The sequence below is a fragment of the Triticum dicoccoides genome, chromosome 2A (genome assembly GCF_002162155.2).
Source record: "Triticum dicoccoides isolate Atlit2015 ecotype Zavitan chromosome 2A, WEW_v2.0, whole genome shotgun sequence".
Classification (NCBI taxonomy): domain Eukaryota; kingdom Viridiplantae; phylum Streptophyta; class Magnoliopsida; order Poales; family Poaceae; genus Triticum; species Triticum dicoccoides.
This window is the reverse complement of record NC_041382.1, coordinates 462,856,375-462,871,363: the sequence shown is the minus strand read 5'-3', so window position 1 is coordinate 462,871,363 and position 14,989 is coordinate 462,856,375. Positions and strand designations below refer to the sequence as shown.

General features: G+C 47.9%; 2 protein-coding genes and 1 long non-coding RNA gene across 4 annotated transcripts; 2 read left to right on the top strand and 1 right to left on the bottom strand.

Annotated features, from left to right (window-relative positions):
- Positions 1-470: 470 nt before the first annotated feature.
- On the top strand, positions 471-1,086 carry LOC119359460 (cysteine proteinase inhibitor 10-like). The gene has a single exon (XM_037625642.1). The coding sequence runs from the start codon at positions 479-481 to the stop codon at positions 911-913; it is 435 nt and encodes a 144-aa protein (XP_037481539.1). The 5' UTR covers positions 471-478; the 3' UTR covers positions 914-1,086.
- Positions 1,087-2,566: 1,480 nt separating this feature from the next.
- Positions 2,567-11,608, top strand: LOC119354906. 2 transcript variants are annotated; one of them, XR_005171328.1, is made up of 8 exons: positions 2,567-2,786; positions 2,887-3,227; positions 3,430-3,579; positions 3,658-3,717; positions 3,818-3,998; positions 4,095-4,284; positions 4,375-4,473; positions 10,402-11,608. It is a non-coding gene; the product is annotated as an uncharacterized LOC119354906 (long non-coding RNA). The 2 variants fall into 2 exon arrangements; XR_005171327.1 differs by having other exon boundaries at positions 2,568-2,786; positions 2,887-3,141; positions 10,402-11,604.
- Positions 11,609-11,799: 191 nt separating this feature from the next.
- LOC119354905 (exocyst complex component EXO70H1-like) lies at positions 11,800-14,050 on the bottom strand. Its single transcript, XM_037621670.1, has one exon. It carries the CDS (start codon positions 13,930-13,932, stop codon positions 12,106-12,108), a length of 1,827 nt encoding a protein of 608 aa, XP_037477567.1. The 5' UTR covers positions 13,933-14,050; the 3' UTR covers positions 11,800-12,105.
- Between the last annotated feature and the right edge of the window lie 939 nt (positions 14,051-14,989).

Here is a 14,989-nt window from a genome sequence, read left to right as displayed (position 1 = left end):
TAGTTGACGAGCATGACAGATCTGACTCAGTTCATTTTTCTTCTAGGAAATTGCCATGCTCGCCAACTAAATTTTTCATCCTCACGCCAATATAAAATATCATGAAAAATATTTGATTTGTCATGCATAAAAGTTTAACATCAGATATTTAGCATTTCCTCACGAGGTGCCTATGGTGACTTCGTAAATTTCAAAATGATAAGCCGGCTCAGTATTTCGGAGGTGCTCATACGTATAGTGTGTGCGTGTGTGTTTATAGGGGTGAGTGTATGCGCATGTATACGAGCGCTTGCGTCTGTATTGTGTTAAAAAAAATCTTTAGTATTTCCATTTGTAATCGTTGATAACCTCTTAGCTACTTAATGGTACTAACCGTCATATCACACACGAAATTAACAGCTTAAAATGTGGACGCGTCTTAAAATTTATCTATATAATATGGACGTACTGTCCCTTCCCAACACACAGAACTACAAAAATGACTACCTCCACCACCGCCGCCATCCCCTGTCTCCTCCTCCTTGCCACGCTCACCATCGCCGCTGCTGAAATAGGGCACCCGCAGGCTCCGGCGGCAGCCACAGGCGCCGTGGGCTGCCGGACGGAGATCAGGGACGTGGGCAAGAATAAGCTGGTGCAGTCCCTGGGCCGGTTCGCGGTGTCCGAGCACAACCGCCGCCTCAGCCACGGCGGCGGACCAGTCAACAACGGTGACCCCGTCCAGGTCCAGCTCGTCTTCATCGCCGTGGCGGCGGCGCAGAAGCAGGTCGCCTCCGGGGTGGTATACTACCTGAAGGTTATCGCCCGGGACCGCGCCGGCGGCGGCGGGGACAGGCCGTTCGACGCCGTGGTGGTCGTCAAGGCGTGGATCAAGTCCAAGGAGCTCGTGTCTCTCATGCCTTCTCCCAAGTAATCGATAGGCTGGCTGTCAGGTGTACGTATGTGCGCTCCGTGCAGGTTTTGTGCTGTTGTTATTACTCGTTTGCATTTTTCCCGTCACTTGAGTATGTAACAAAATAAAAAGCGTGGTTACAGCATGAACTAGTATCTGTCATCCATACTTATGCGAGGATTATCGGTTGCGTACGCATGTGTGATGTTTCTCTAATGGAGAAATTTCTGGAAAGCGTGGGCGATCTAGTTCAATTTCTAGTTAATTGCCAGGGCGTCTTTTGGATTCTCATGCATAAGGTGGCATCCTCGTGTTTTTTCAGGTAATTGCTAGTGCGTAACAACGGGTACAAATATTCTACTCCCTCCATTCCGAATTACTTGTCACAGGTATGGATGTATCTAGATATATTTTAGTTCTAGATATACCCATTTCTGCGACGAGTAATTTGGAACGGAGGGAATAGTATTTTAACTCGTGATTTACCAATGTATATTAATGTGAATGTATAAATAAATGTTTACTAAATCTTGTCTGTGATTAAGCTGTCTATATTATAGATTTTGATTTTGTAATCAGCTACTCCCTTTATTCCAAAAAATTTGTCTTAAATTTGTCTAAATATGGATATATCAAGTCACGTTTTAGTATTAGATACATCCGTATCTAGACGAATCTAAGATAAAAATTTTAAGATAAATCCCACATCCCCGCCGCCGCCCTCCGCTGCCGTCGCCCCCCTCGCCTCCCCGCCGCCGCCCGGACACCGCCGAATCGGGAGGCAGCCGGCGCGGGATTCGGTCCCTCCGGCGGTCCGGCTGCCGCGGTAGGCCTCCGTAGGGTCTCGGGCTGCCGCGGACCTGCTCCCGTCGGCCGTGAGCTTGCCCACGGACGTTGCACCGGCCGCACGACGATCGCCGCACCAATCCCTCCGCCCGGCTGCCGAATTTGTCTTCGCCGCCCGCCGAGCTCCTCCTTTTTTTGACAGAAAGACTGTAAGGGAACCACCAACAGTATAATTGGTGCAACAAACCCAAATTACAAGTATCATGCCTTGAATCTGGGTGGGTGGGAAGGCATCAGTCCCTTCACACCACTAGGCTATGCCTTAGTTTGCGCCGAGCTCCTCTTGGCCGGCCTCCAACCTCTTTTGTTATTACCGCCGCCGTCCGGAGCCGTCCGCAGCCGTAAAGCAGCAACCAATCCAACCGACGACCATCTTCCTCCACTACGCGCACAGTGGCTGGACAGCGGCTGGAGAGCTCCAAAACGCATTTTTTGACGGTCCAAAATTTTACATCTCCGATTTTGGACCGTCAAAATTTGGACCATCTATTGAAGATGCTCTAAGGTTAGCCGAAGCATTCCACCTGGCAGGAAAAGGAACATTTTTTTTGAAGTAGTAGAGGGACAGGGCGTTTTGGTGCCCAAGCCCAGCTACTCTCGATATCTTCGCCCTCCGTTCCGAGCTCGGGATGCGGGAAAATCGGTCTAGCGTGTCAGCCGTGTTTTTGGAAAATGGGTTTGGAAGTTGGAATACCGTACGATACAGTGCGGCGTACGTGGGCCCTGCGCGTACTGCTATGACGGGGGGCGCGGGTGTAGGCTGGGCCGTAGACCAGACGTTAGTGTTTTTTCTGATCCATGGATCAGATAAGGGCGATGAGGAAAGGGAAGCTGTCTGTCCGGTAGGGTTCCGTCACACCTGCGTGTCGTTTGTTCTGCAAACCCCTGGCCTCGCCCCTCCCCACTCGTGCCCGGCCGCCTACCACCACCCACAGACGCCCCCCTGTCACCAAACCCGTCGGCGGCGACCGGTGGGGACATTGATTCCGAGGGCGAGGTATCCGGTGACGGCTGTCACTGGCTGAGAGGAACTGGATGCAGTTGACAGGTTAGTAACCTCGGATCCGCAAGAAAGTTCTGAACCGCTAGCTTGTACTGAGCACTTACGGGCAAAAAAATGGCCGCCTACATTGCCATGTGTTTGCCAGGTTCCCACTTCTTGAGGAGTTCGCGGATAGCCGGGAGCAACCAGATCGGGTTCCTCTGGTGGTGGTGGCGAACAACGGGGCAAGGGTTGATGTACCTGCAGGTTCCAATGCTGATTCTGGTTGTGGGCAGCAGATTGGATGCGAGGGCAGCACTCCTGCGCTTGCTGGCGTTCGACGACGATCGGATTCATCCCCGACAAGGCCTGCACAGTGAACTGACAGAGTCAACCCCCAGGTGCCTTGTTGGATGAAAAGGTATGAAAACAATGATTCGCACGCGCCGATGAAAACAATGATTCACGCGGGTGGGGAAAATTCAGACATGAGGAAGATGATTTCTGGTATGGTTCAGAAAGTATAGTGTTTAGTAGATGAATTTCGACAGCTGAACCATATGCATTAATTGGATGTTCAAAAATCGTATCACTGTTTTGAATGACCACATTATCCGCGGTAGCATAATTGTTGTACATAAAAACATCCATTAAGGAAGAAAGGGTAAAAAAATTTGAACAAAGTATTGCCTGTCCCGTTATTTGGCAGATTAAGGTTGGGGAGTATGCCACCAGACCGGACACCGTGTCCATCCCGAATTAGTGCTATGGAGCAGTTGATTCGCAAATACGCAGAGGAACCAACTAAAAGTGTGATAAGACCTGAATTTGGCTTTAGCCAATCCGGAGCTGTTTGAAGGTTAGCTGTGATTTTTGACAAAGCTTATCTGGTTCTCTTGTGACATGGACGCACTAAACAGTTTGTGTTGCCGTTCAGGCATGTTTGAGCATACAAAGGCGTCACTGACTACGCTTGGTGTGGAAGGTGACGTTGCGGGTAAGTACATTTACATCAAACACATTTACATGTGTGAAACCGAGATACCTTTGGCTACAAGATTGATGTTGGTCAACTTGCTCCGATTTGATAATGCCAGGAGATGCCCCCCGTGGATTTGGAGGCAATTTCTGCAGAGCTGGGAACAGGGAATTCGTCGAGGCGTGACTGGGGGAGAAGTACCCCACATCGATTGGGCTGTGCCAAGTGGAACCTTCTGAACATGACATTGGCAAGTTCTACCTCGGCATGATAGGGTGCGGCGAGAACATTCTAAAGAAGTAAGAATAACATAATCACACACCATACCCAAGCTTGTATTCTTTTGTAAATACCACCCTTGACTTGCTTATCTGGGAACCCGAAAAAATGTACAGGAAATGGTTCAAGCATTATCATCCAATACTAGCAGTGGGTTCTGGTCAAGACCTGAAGGATGAGCTAACCCCTGGTGGCGAATTGACACTGAATTTGTGGAGATGCATACAACGGATGCTAAGCGAGAAGGAGATCATGTACAGAGGGTAGTTAGATAGATTCAGAGGGATATTCGACCCTCATTTTGTGGTACACGTCATTGCTTAATTGCAGATTGTGACTGTTATGCTGCTGTATATTTTTAAAATCATGATGGTTTTGTACATGGTCTGGGTGCAGGTGGAGCTTTGTAAGGATGGTGAAGCAAAAGACTGGGAGTACATCTACATGATGATGGACTGTAAAAAGATGGGCTACAGAATCGACTGGCTTAAAAAGGTACGCGAAATGTCTTCAGAATAATACCTAACACTTTGTCGGTAGATGTGGAGGTTTAATAGGGAAGCCATGATAGGGTGCGGCAATAACATTCGAAAGTAGATTGTAAGTTTGGGGACCTATGGACATGCGTTGTTTTAATTATGTGGACCTGTACTTAAGTATGTGGAACTGGGTGAACTACAGTGGTGTTTGGTTCTCTAGTTCTAGGACTTTTTTTAGTCCCAACTAAAAAGCCCCTAGTCCCTAAAAAGCCCCTTCCTGTTTGTCTCCAGAGACTAAAAAGTCCCTAGTCCCTTTCTAGAGGTTATTAAATGACCATGTTGCCCCTACTATAGAAAAATAACAATCAAACAACACTATGGGGTGGTGGGCCAATGGATGCATGGAGGGGTATTGTTGGAAAAATCTCAAAAAGATTCTTCTTCATTTAGTCCCAAATGCCTAGTTTAGTCCCTGAAAAGTCCCTCCTGTTTGATAAAAAAGTCTCTAAGAGAGACTTTTTATAGTCAACAACAACAACAACAAAGCCTTTAGTCCCAAACAAGTTGGGGTAGGCTAGAGGTGAAACCCATAAGATCTCGCAACCAACTCATGGCTCTGGCACATGGATAGCAAGCTTCCACGCACCCCTGTCCATAGCTAGCTCTTTGTCGATACTCCAATCCTTCAGGTCTCTCTTAACGGACTCCTCCCATGTCAAAATCGGTCGACCCCGCCCTCTCTTGACATTCTCCGCACGCTTTAGCCGTCCGCTATGCACTGGAGCTTCTGGAGGCCTGCGCTGAATATGCCCAAACCATCTCAAACGATGTTGGACAAGCTTCTCCTCAATTGGTGCTACCCCAACTCTATCTCGTATATCATCATTCCGGACTCGATCCTTCCTTGTGTGGCCACACATCCATCTCAACATACGCATCTCCGCCACACCTAACTGTTGAACATGTCGCCTTTTAGTCGGCCAACACTCCGCGCCATACAACATTGCGGGTCGAACCGCCGTCCTGTAGAACTTGCCTTTTAGCTTTTGTGGCACTCTCTTGTCACAGAGAATGCCAGAAGCTTGGCGCCACTTCATCCATCCGGCTTTGATTCGATGGTTCACATCTTCATCAATACCCCCATCCTCCTGCAACATTGACCCCAAATACCGAAAGGTGTCCTTCCGAGGTACCACCCGGCCATCAAGGCTAACCTCCTCCTCCTCACAGCTAGTAGTACTGAAACCGCACATCATGTACTCGGTTTTAGTTCTACTAAGCCTAAACCCTTTCGATTCCAAGGTTTGTCTCCATAACTCTAACTTCCTATTTACCCCCGTCCGACTATCGTCAACTAGCACCACATCATCCGCAAAGAGCATACACCATGGGATATCTCCTTGTATACCCCTTGTGACCTCATCCATCACCAATGCAAAAAGATAAGGGCTCAAAGCTGACCCCTGATGCAGTCCTATCTTAATCGGGAAGTCATCGGTGTCGACATCACTTGTTCGAACACTTGTCACAACATTATTGTACATGTCCTTGATGAGGGTAATGTACTTTGCTGGGACTTTGTATTTCTCCAAGGCCCACCACATGACATTCCGCGGTATCTTATCGTAGGCCTTCTCCAAGTCAATGAACACCATATGCAAGTCCTTATGCTCCCTATATCTCTCCATAAGTTGTCGTACCAAGAAAATGGATTCCATGGTCGACCTCCCAGGCATGAAACCAAACTGATTTTTGGTCACGCTTGTCATTCTTCTTAAGCGGTGCTCAATGACTCTCTCCCATAGCTTCATTGTATGGCTCATCAGCTTAATTCCACGGTAATTAGTACAACTCTGAACATCCCCCTTGTTCTTGAAGATTGGTACTAATATACTCCGTCTCCATTCTTCTGGCATCTTGTTTGCCCGAAAAATGAGGTTGAAAAGCTTGGTTAGCCATACTATCGCTATGTCCCCGAGACCTTTCCACACCTCAATGGGGATACAATCAGGGCCCATCGCCTTGCCTCCTTTCATCCTTTTTAAAGCCTCCTTCACCTCAGACTCCTGGATGCCGCACAAAACGCATGCTGGTCTCATCAAAGGAGTCATTCAGTTCAATGGTAGAACTCTCATTCTCCCCATTGAACAGCTTGTCGAAGTACTCCCGCCATCTATGCTTAATCTCTTCGTCCTTCACCAAGAGTTGGCCTGCTCCGTCCTTGATGCATTTGACTTGGCCAATATCCCTCGTCTTCCTCTCCCGGATCTTAGCCATCTTATAGATGTCCCTTTCACCTTCCTTCGTGCCTAACCGTTGGTAGAGGTCCTCATATGCCCGACCCCTTGCTTCACCAACAGCTCGCTTTGCAGCCTTCTTCGCCATCTTGTACTTCTCTATGTTGTCTGCACTCCTATCCAGGTATAGGCATCTGAAGCAATCTTTCTTCTCTTTAAGCGCCTTCTGGACATCATCATTCCACCACCAGGTATCCTTATCTTCGCTTCTCCTTCCCCTGGACACTCCAAACTCCTCCGAGGCCACCTTACACAAAAAAGTCCCTGGAAACAAACACCCCCTACGTCGAGGTAGGAAGTTGTGATGACTGAACTATTTGCTTGGAAAGTGTTGTGTGGGACGAACTGAACTATTAGTGGCAAAATTAGACAGTGCTTGTGCGTGCATGAATTTAGGTAGTACGTATAGCTCTGGAAAGGAAAAAAGGCACATGTGTCTTGGCCAGAATGGTTGTTGGGTGTTCGCAAACAATTTCTGGATGGGAATACTTTGTTTTTGCCACTCTAGTTTTTGCCAACTTTGCTTATGCCACTCTAGAATTTGACATCTCACTTTTGCCACTCTTAGCTTTTGACAATACATCACAAATGCCATTTCGTGGCAAAAACGATAATTTTTCATTTCACTTTTGCCACTCTTAGCTTTTGACATGTATGACAATTGCCACTCTAAATTTTTTGCTTTTGCCACGGAATGGCAAGTGATATATTGTCAAAAGCTAAGAGTGGCAAAAGTGAAATGTCAAATTCTAGAGTGACATAAGCAAAATTGGCAAAAACTAGAGTGGCAAAAACAAACTTTTCCTTTCTGGATTGTATATTCGTGCATGCAAAAAGTTTTTTTTTGTTCAAAGCGGGCTCGAGCATTGGCAGTTGAGGCATAAGCAAAAGGAACAAAAATGTTTTGGAAGAAATAAATATACCTGGTTCGGGACAAAATGTGTTTAGGGGATTATAGATTTGAACGAAAAGAGAATTGACAACATATCTATGACTAAGAGCCTGTCCGGCAGTCATCTAGCTTCTCAAAATACGGGAGCCGACAGAGCGCTACTTTGACGACTCTAGAAAAATAGGCTACGGCGCCGCTCCGCTCCGGCCGCTCCAGGAGCTGAGCCGTGGAGCGGAGAGCTGCCGAACAGGGCCTAAGAGTTCATGAAGAAGGGGGTTGTGACCGACTCGCGTTCTCCTTTGAAGCAGTAAGCTGCGATATGAATTTAAAGTTTTTGTTATGAGGACTCGGTGCACCCACGTAAACGATGGTGGCACGGATGAGATAATCAGTGACCTGATGAGAAGCAGATACGGGGATGGGGGAAAATTGAGCAGCTGGGTGTGTTAAGTAGAGGGGGCCGTGAGCTGGTAGATGCATTTATGATGGGGGGTGGCTGGTGGGCATTTGTGCAGCTGTCGGCGTGAGACGGCTTGGGTGGGCTCAGGAAATAGGATGAGTCGTGCGCCCTGATTCTGGTCCGGACGCACAGTGTTTCGCCTGTGACAATCAATGTGTCCTCTGTCGGTCCTATTTCTAAAGGAATACGGTGACAAAATACAGCTCTAGGCGTGCATCCCTAGGCGAACGGAAGGTCACGATATCGGGATCATCTAAGCCTGTGCTTAGAAACTGATTTTCGGTAGTAGAGATTCTTCTCTTCTCCCTCTCTCTTTTCGATTCACTAGAAATAGGAAACCCATACCTACTAATAATAAATAAAAGAAATTGTCACAATATTTTGCAGAAAACCTCCTCATGTTTTTGAGAATAAACACGCAGACCATAAAATGGTTCATACTATACTATAGGGGGTTTTCTTTTGGGCATGCGCTTGATTCGCTCGGCCTTCGGGCACATGTAGTTGCATTTTTTTTCTACGGGCCATGGGGCAGGCAAGTGGGTCGCTCAGTTGAGCGTGTCCGAAAAATATATTTGTGGTGTGAGATTTTTGCAACCGTGGATCGAACGGTGGTCTCCTCGATGCTACTCCCTCCGTTCCGAATTACTTGTCGCAGGTATCAATGTATCTAGATGTATTTTAGTTCTAGATACATCCATTTCTATGATGAGTAATTTGGATCGGAGAGAGTAGGTTGCACTACATACCACTAGGTCATAGACAGGTTCATGTTAACTGGCAGGGCGCGAACAAGTTGAGGTAGAAAAGAGCTGGGTTTTTCAATGGTTTTTCATATTTGTTTGTTTTTGTTTTTTACCGGGTTTCTTCGTTTTTTCTCTATTTGTTTTTTTCAATTCTTTCTTTTCTCTTTGGTTTTCTTGTTTCTTTTTTGGTCCTCACTGGGTTTTCTTTCTTTATTTCTTTTTTCCTTCTGTTTTGTTGGTTTCATTCTCGTTTTTCATTGATTTTCTCTTGATTTTTACTGTTTTTAATACACATTGTTGGTATATATCTAATACATGTTTAATATTTTTCAAACACAAGATTAATTTTTTTAATATGTGGTCAATATTTATTCTATACACATTTTAAAAAAAATCAAATGCTCGATTAAGATTTTACAAATACAAGATTAACATTTTTAATACATGGTCAACATTTTTGCTATACATATTTAATATTTTTCAAATTCTTGATTAACACTTCTCAAATAAAAGTTTACCAATATTTAATTTAAATGGTCACCATTTTTTCTAACATTTTTCAAATGCTTGATTAGCATTTTTCAAATACAGTTTAATATTTTTTAATACATCATCAACATTTTTCTATACACATTTAATATTTTCAAATACAAGTTTAAACTTTTTTTAATACACCATCCACATTTTTTATATACATTTAACATTTTTCAAATACTCGATTAACTTTTTTTTTCAAATATGCTTGGATTAACATATTCTTAAATACATGCTCAAATTTTTGGACACTTATTGATTTTTTTCTATACATTTTTCGTATATACATTTAACATTTTTATTGAAATGTTGTATGTAATGCGTTATTTGTAATATATTAATTTAATATATTTTGAACTATAAGAGTAGGACGTTGCACGAATTTCTTTGGGTATTACTCCCTCCGTTCCTAAATATAGGTCTTTCTAGAGATTTCAACAAGTGACTACATACGGAGCAAAATGAGTGAATCTACACTCTAAAATATGTCTATATACATCTGTATTTATAGTTCATCTAAAATCTCTAAAACGACTTATATTTAGAAACGGAGGAAGTAAATCGCATTAAACATGCAGATTGTGGGTTGCCGGCATAGTTTTTTTTTTTTTTTTGAGGATGGTTACCGGCATAGTTAGGGGAGGACATTGCCGCACAAATCTGTCTAAAGGAAACAAGGGCACCGATGCGTAGTTACATGTCATAGATTTCCCTAAAAAACATATCACGGGTGTTGGGATTAATTCAGACTATAAATAATCATTGTTGGGATAGGCCCTTAAGCAAAGAAAATTGTAGATATCAAAGTTTTTTTTAAAAAACCTTTGTTCTGGTGACCACGTGGATAATTAGAATCAGATGAGGTAAGGTTTTGTAGATGTTTACAATGTGAGGCAAAAAAGATAAAAACATTTCTTTCTCTCTCTCTCTCTCTCACTCTCTCTCTCAAGATAATCATAGTCCCATTGATCAAGCATCGCCACTCATCATAATTAGAGCCGCATTGATCATACAGGGTCGGTAAACCGAAATATCTTGGTGGCCTTGGTGTGATTGCCTTGAGAAAATAAGGGATTGCGTTGCAACTGCATTCGGAGTGGCTCAAGCGTACAAATGATGCTAGACCTTGGCAGGGTTAAAACTTCTCAAGTGACCCTCAAGTTCAGTCTGCATTCAATAGGTTGGTGCACTGGCAGATGGGTCCTGGTGAGTGGTGACAAAGTGCTTTTCTGGAAAGATAGGTGGATTAAGGAGCCCGTGTTGGGGAATTTGCTACCCTGGTCTTGGCGCGAGTGAAAACGCAAGTGGTCAACAGACTGCTGGCCAAAGACGGGCGGATAATGCATAATTGGACTTTGGACATTGGGGGTGAGTAGTCTACGAAAGGTCTAGTCTAGTTCATTAATCTGCGGGAGCGGTTGTTGGGTATGCATCATTCTCCTGGCCGCAAGACATGGCAATTTGAAAATGGAGTGACATTGGACAGTACTCTGCGACCTCTACTTATCATATGTTCTGTGAGGGCTCCATTTGTTTCCTCTGCACTATGATGATATGGCGTTGTTGGGCACCCCTATCCTGCAAATTTTCCTTTGGCTGGCTCTCCAATACCCCTCTGGACGTCACATAGGAGATTGCGACACGGCTTGCAAGACCAAAGCTTTGTCTGTTTCCTTTGTGATCAAGAAGAAGGCACTGTGGATCGTATCCTCCTTCAATGTGTGTTCTCTTGGTAGGTCTGGCACCTATGTTTCGCAAGGGCAAAGATCACTATTTAGATTCCTACGGTGACAAATCGGCTTGAACCTTGGCGGGCAGCCAGTAGGAAGCTTTTTCTGAAGATCTATCGTAGAGGTTTTGACACTATGGTTGCTCTTGTGTGCTGGGGCTTATGGAAACAATGGAACAGAAGAGTCTTCGGAAGGAGAGATATCTTCAATGAGTGGGAGCTTGCGTCTCTTATTTTCCAAGAGCTCAAACTTTGGGCTATTACGGGGAAGAAATGAGTGCTACCATTCTGTTAATAGCCGACTAGATCTGTAGGATTGGTGTGTTCTTTCTAGCTTGCCTTGGGTGTTCTGCTAGACAGTGTGTAATCTCTTATAATTAATCTCTACCTTCTATAAAGTTATGGTATGCCTTTGTCGTACTCTTGAAAAACGGTGAAATTTGCTCTCATTTGCTCAACAATTTGGAGGACCATATCTATCCATATGATATTATCAAACAACATTTGCTGACTTTCGTAACATTATAAGCTGGCATCCAATGATGACATTGTCAAATGCCGATTTACGCATGTTAGACAGACTTCCTCACACTCTGTAAGCATTTGGCACCGAACGGTTTCACCGTCTTTCCAATTGTGCTTAATTAGATGGCCCGAGAAAACCTGTTACTCCACGTATAAATAAATGTGGTGGAATGCGCTGTATACTCACCATTAATGGATATGCTTATTCAAACCAAGGCATTCAGTATCAAGGTGTTCTCCACTGCCCACTTATATACAGACTTCGATGCATTTCAAATCCATGTACGTCTTCTTCGTTGCTCTGTACAGGTTCCAAGTGGATCTCACAACAACAAAAGCTCAAACATCACAAAAGAATGCTAGTATGACTGAGGATTGGTTAGTATCATATTCAATCTTTTCTACAACACGCACAGCACCAGAGATATTCATATCCTGAAGCTGGCTACCTAGCGGAGTTCTAACTTAATCAGTGATAGTGACGCGCTGTCTCCTTGTTTTCCCATTTCTGATTTCGACTGGAACCTCTTGCTGCTGCTGCTGCTGTGACGACCGCCGGCGACCAGCTGCGGCGACGCTCTCGTCACCTGCGACCGCATTCCGCCCGCCGAACAGCCCGTCTATCATGGTGATCACGTCCCCCGGCGTCAGTCTGGCCACAGCGCCCTGCCGCCGGTAGAAAAGCCTGTACATCGGCACCACGGCCTCCTTCGCCGCCGCTCTCAGCGCCACCCCCATCTCCTCGTCCGCCGCCACCCACCTCTCTTGCATCGCCACCATCTGCACCACCGCCTCCTCCACCGCGCCGCCGCGAAGCACCTTGCTCCCCCACGCCGCGCGCACGTACACGTCAACGTACCCGCGCGCCTTGGCCCTCTGCGCCTCCGCCCACTCCTCCCCGAGGATCCGCTCCAGCTTCGTGCCGCCGCCCACCTTCTTGGCCACGTAGTGCGTGTTGTTCGCCAGGAACAGGTAGCTCAGCGCCGGTTCCCGGTAGCTCCCGGCCTTGGCGTCCAGCTTCCGTAGCAGCACATGCACGAGCCAGCCGATGGGGTTCGACCACACGCTCAACGCCGGCGAGGACGACGACGACGACGAGAGATCCGACGACGAGCCCATGCTGCCAGAAGCGAGGGATGACGTGTCCGTCAACTGCTCTGGTCCTACTCCGACTCCTTGCTGGTAGAAGTATATGTGAGCCAGCGCGTTCTCGTAGTCGGCGAGGAAGCTGAGATAGTTCATGACGTAGCGGGTGAGCGGGTGCACTGCGCCGCCGGGCACCGTGCCCTTGGACGGCTCTTTCTCGATGGCTGCCTCGAAGCTGGCCACCATGCTCCGGACCGCCTCGCTGACCTTGGTCGTCACGAGGGTGACGGCGCGGGAAGTGACCTCCGACTTTTCCCCGAACGCGGAGACGATGGCCGGGAGTACGGTCTCGGTGAGCGCGTCGTGGACGTCGAGCACGCGGAACAGACGCTCCGGCGCGCGCCGTGCCCGCCCGACGGCAGCCTCGGCGACCGCTAGGATGTTGGTGCCGTGATCGTCCGCGATGGCTCCGAACACCGCGTCGCCAACTCCCTCGTTGTCGGCGACGAAGACGCGGTCGCAGAGCTCCCGCTCGGCTGAGAAGACGGACGTGAAGGCGACGCGCGCGCCGGCGAGCCAGGACTGTATCTTGGCGTCGACCTGCTCCCAGGAGAGCTTATGGACCTGCGCGTGCTGCGGAGACAGTGAGAAGCCGTGCAGGCGCTGCAGGTTGGCGTTGACCGCCGCGCGTCGGCGCGCCTTGAAGATGGATACGCACTCCTTGCCGTACCCGGCGGCCATCATGGCCTCCGCGACCACGCGAAGGTGAGCACAGGCGTCTACCAGGCTTTGGTCATCCTCTTGCTCGTCGTCATCATCAGCATCATCATCATCATCTTGGCGGAAGTGGAGGACGGCGGGGAGGGAGGTGAGGAGCAGCTGGAGCTCGCGCTGGAGCCTCCGCATGGCGGTGTCGAGGAGCTCCTGCGCGTGGATGAGGCCATGCCCCCCGGCGTGGAGGGCGTCGGCGGCGGTGGCGGCGCCAGAGGCGTAGAAGAGCATGGCTCGGTGGAGGTCCTTGGCGGCGCGCAGGAAGGCGTCGACCTCGTCCGGGGTGGAGTCGAGGAAGAGCGAGTTGCCAAACGAGTCCTCGTCCGGGTGCCACTTGTCGAGCAGGATGGCGGCCGCCGCGACGGTGTCGTCGACGACGGTGGCCGGGAGCGTGCGGCGAGGGGCCAGGGGGCTCCGGCCGCCGGCGCGCGTCATCGTTGGTTGCAGCGGACAAGCGACGCTCGATGGGCGGGCGAAGCGTGTGAGGGAAAGAGACCGTACGTTGCTTAGCGGCAGAGTTAGCTGAGCTGAGCGGTGCCTTGGTTTGCAAGGAGGCGAGGCGGAGTTTGTTAAGAGGATACGATGGCCGGCAGGGGGTACTTATAGACGGGCGGACGACTCGGCGTTCCTCCATCGGAAATGTCGGTCAAACTCAAACGTGACACCGCGTGCGTCAGCCTGCCTCACGAGGATGGGCACAGGCGCGTTGCGTTGCGTTGCGGCCGTGCATTCGAATAGAGTATGGCACGCGGGGAAACAGCGTGATGAAATAGTAGTGTACTACTCCGATTTGGACTATTAGCTAGTAATTTGGAGTTAATGATGTGGAGATTGGACTGCAGCGTAAGCTGGTCTCTCCACCCAAATACTCCTACTCCTACCAGGGCCAGGTACGCTTTTGTTGCCGGCGCTACACGGCATTTACAAGAGAGCAACGCGTAACTGATCGCATTGCACAGCCTCCTCGAAGCTGCTTCGACCGCTACAAGGCGTAAATACAACACACGCCCTCAAGAGACAAATTTACCTCGCAGCTCAGCCTTGCGTTTTGTCTCCATGCTTGTCATAAAATTACTTAGTTTATATGCACTGTACGGGGACGTTTGCCCTGTTGCCTCTCTGCATTGTTGGAGTATAATGTCCAGCTCTCTTTTATAATTTAAGTTTTTGATGAATTCAAGCATGCAGTTCAATACTGCCAAGTAAATGATGGTTTTAAAAAATGAAGAAGAAAAGATCAATGTTACTTTGGTGCCCAAACATCATATGCCGGTAAGATCATCTCCACGGCGAACCCGTAAACTTCCCGCAACCGTCCGGACCAAACTATTCGGACAACGAAAGCCATCCAACACCGATCTGCCGCATTCATACACCTCCTCGCCGTAAACCGGGGATAAAAATGGGGGAGGTTTGCGGGAGTCCGGACCGCTCCCAAGCGCCCTTCTGGCCGCCCTGACCCACCAAAAAAACTTGCACCCGGCCACACGCA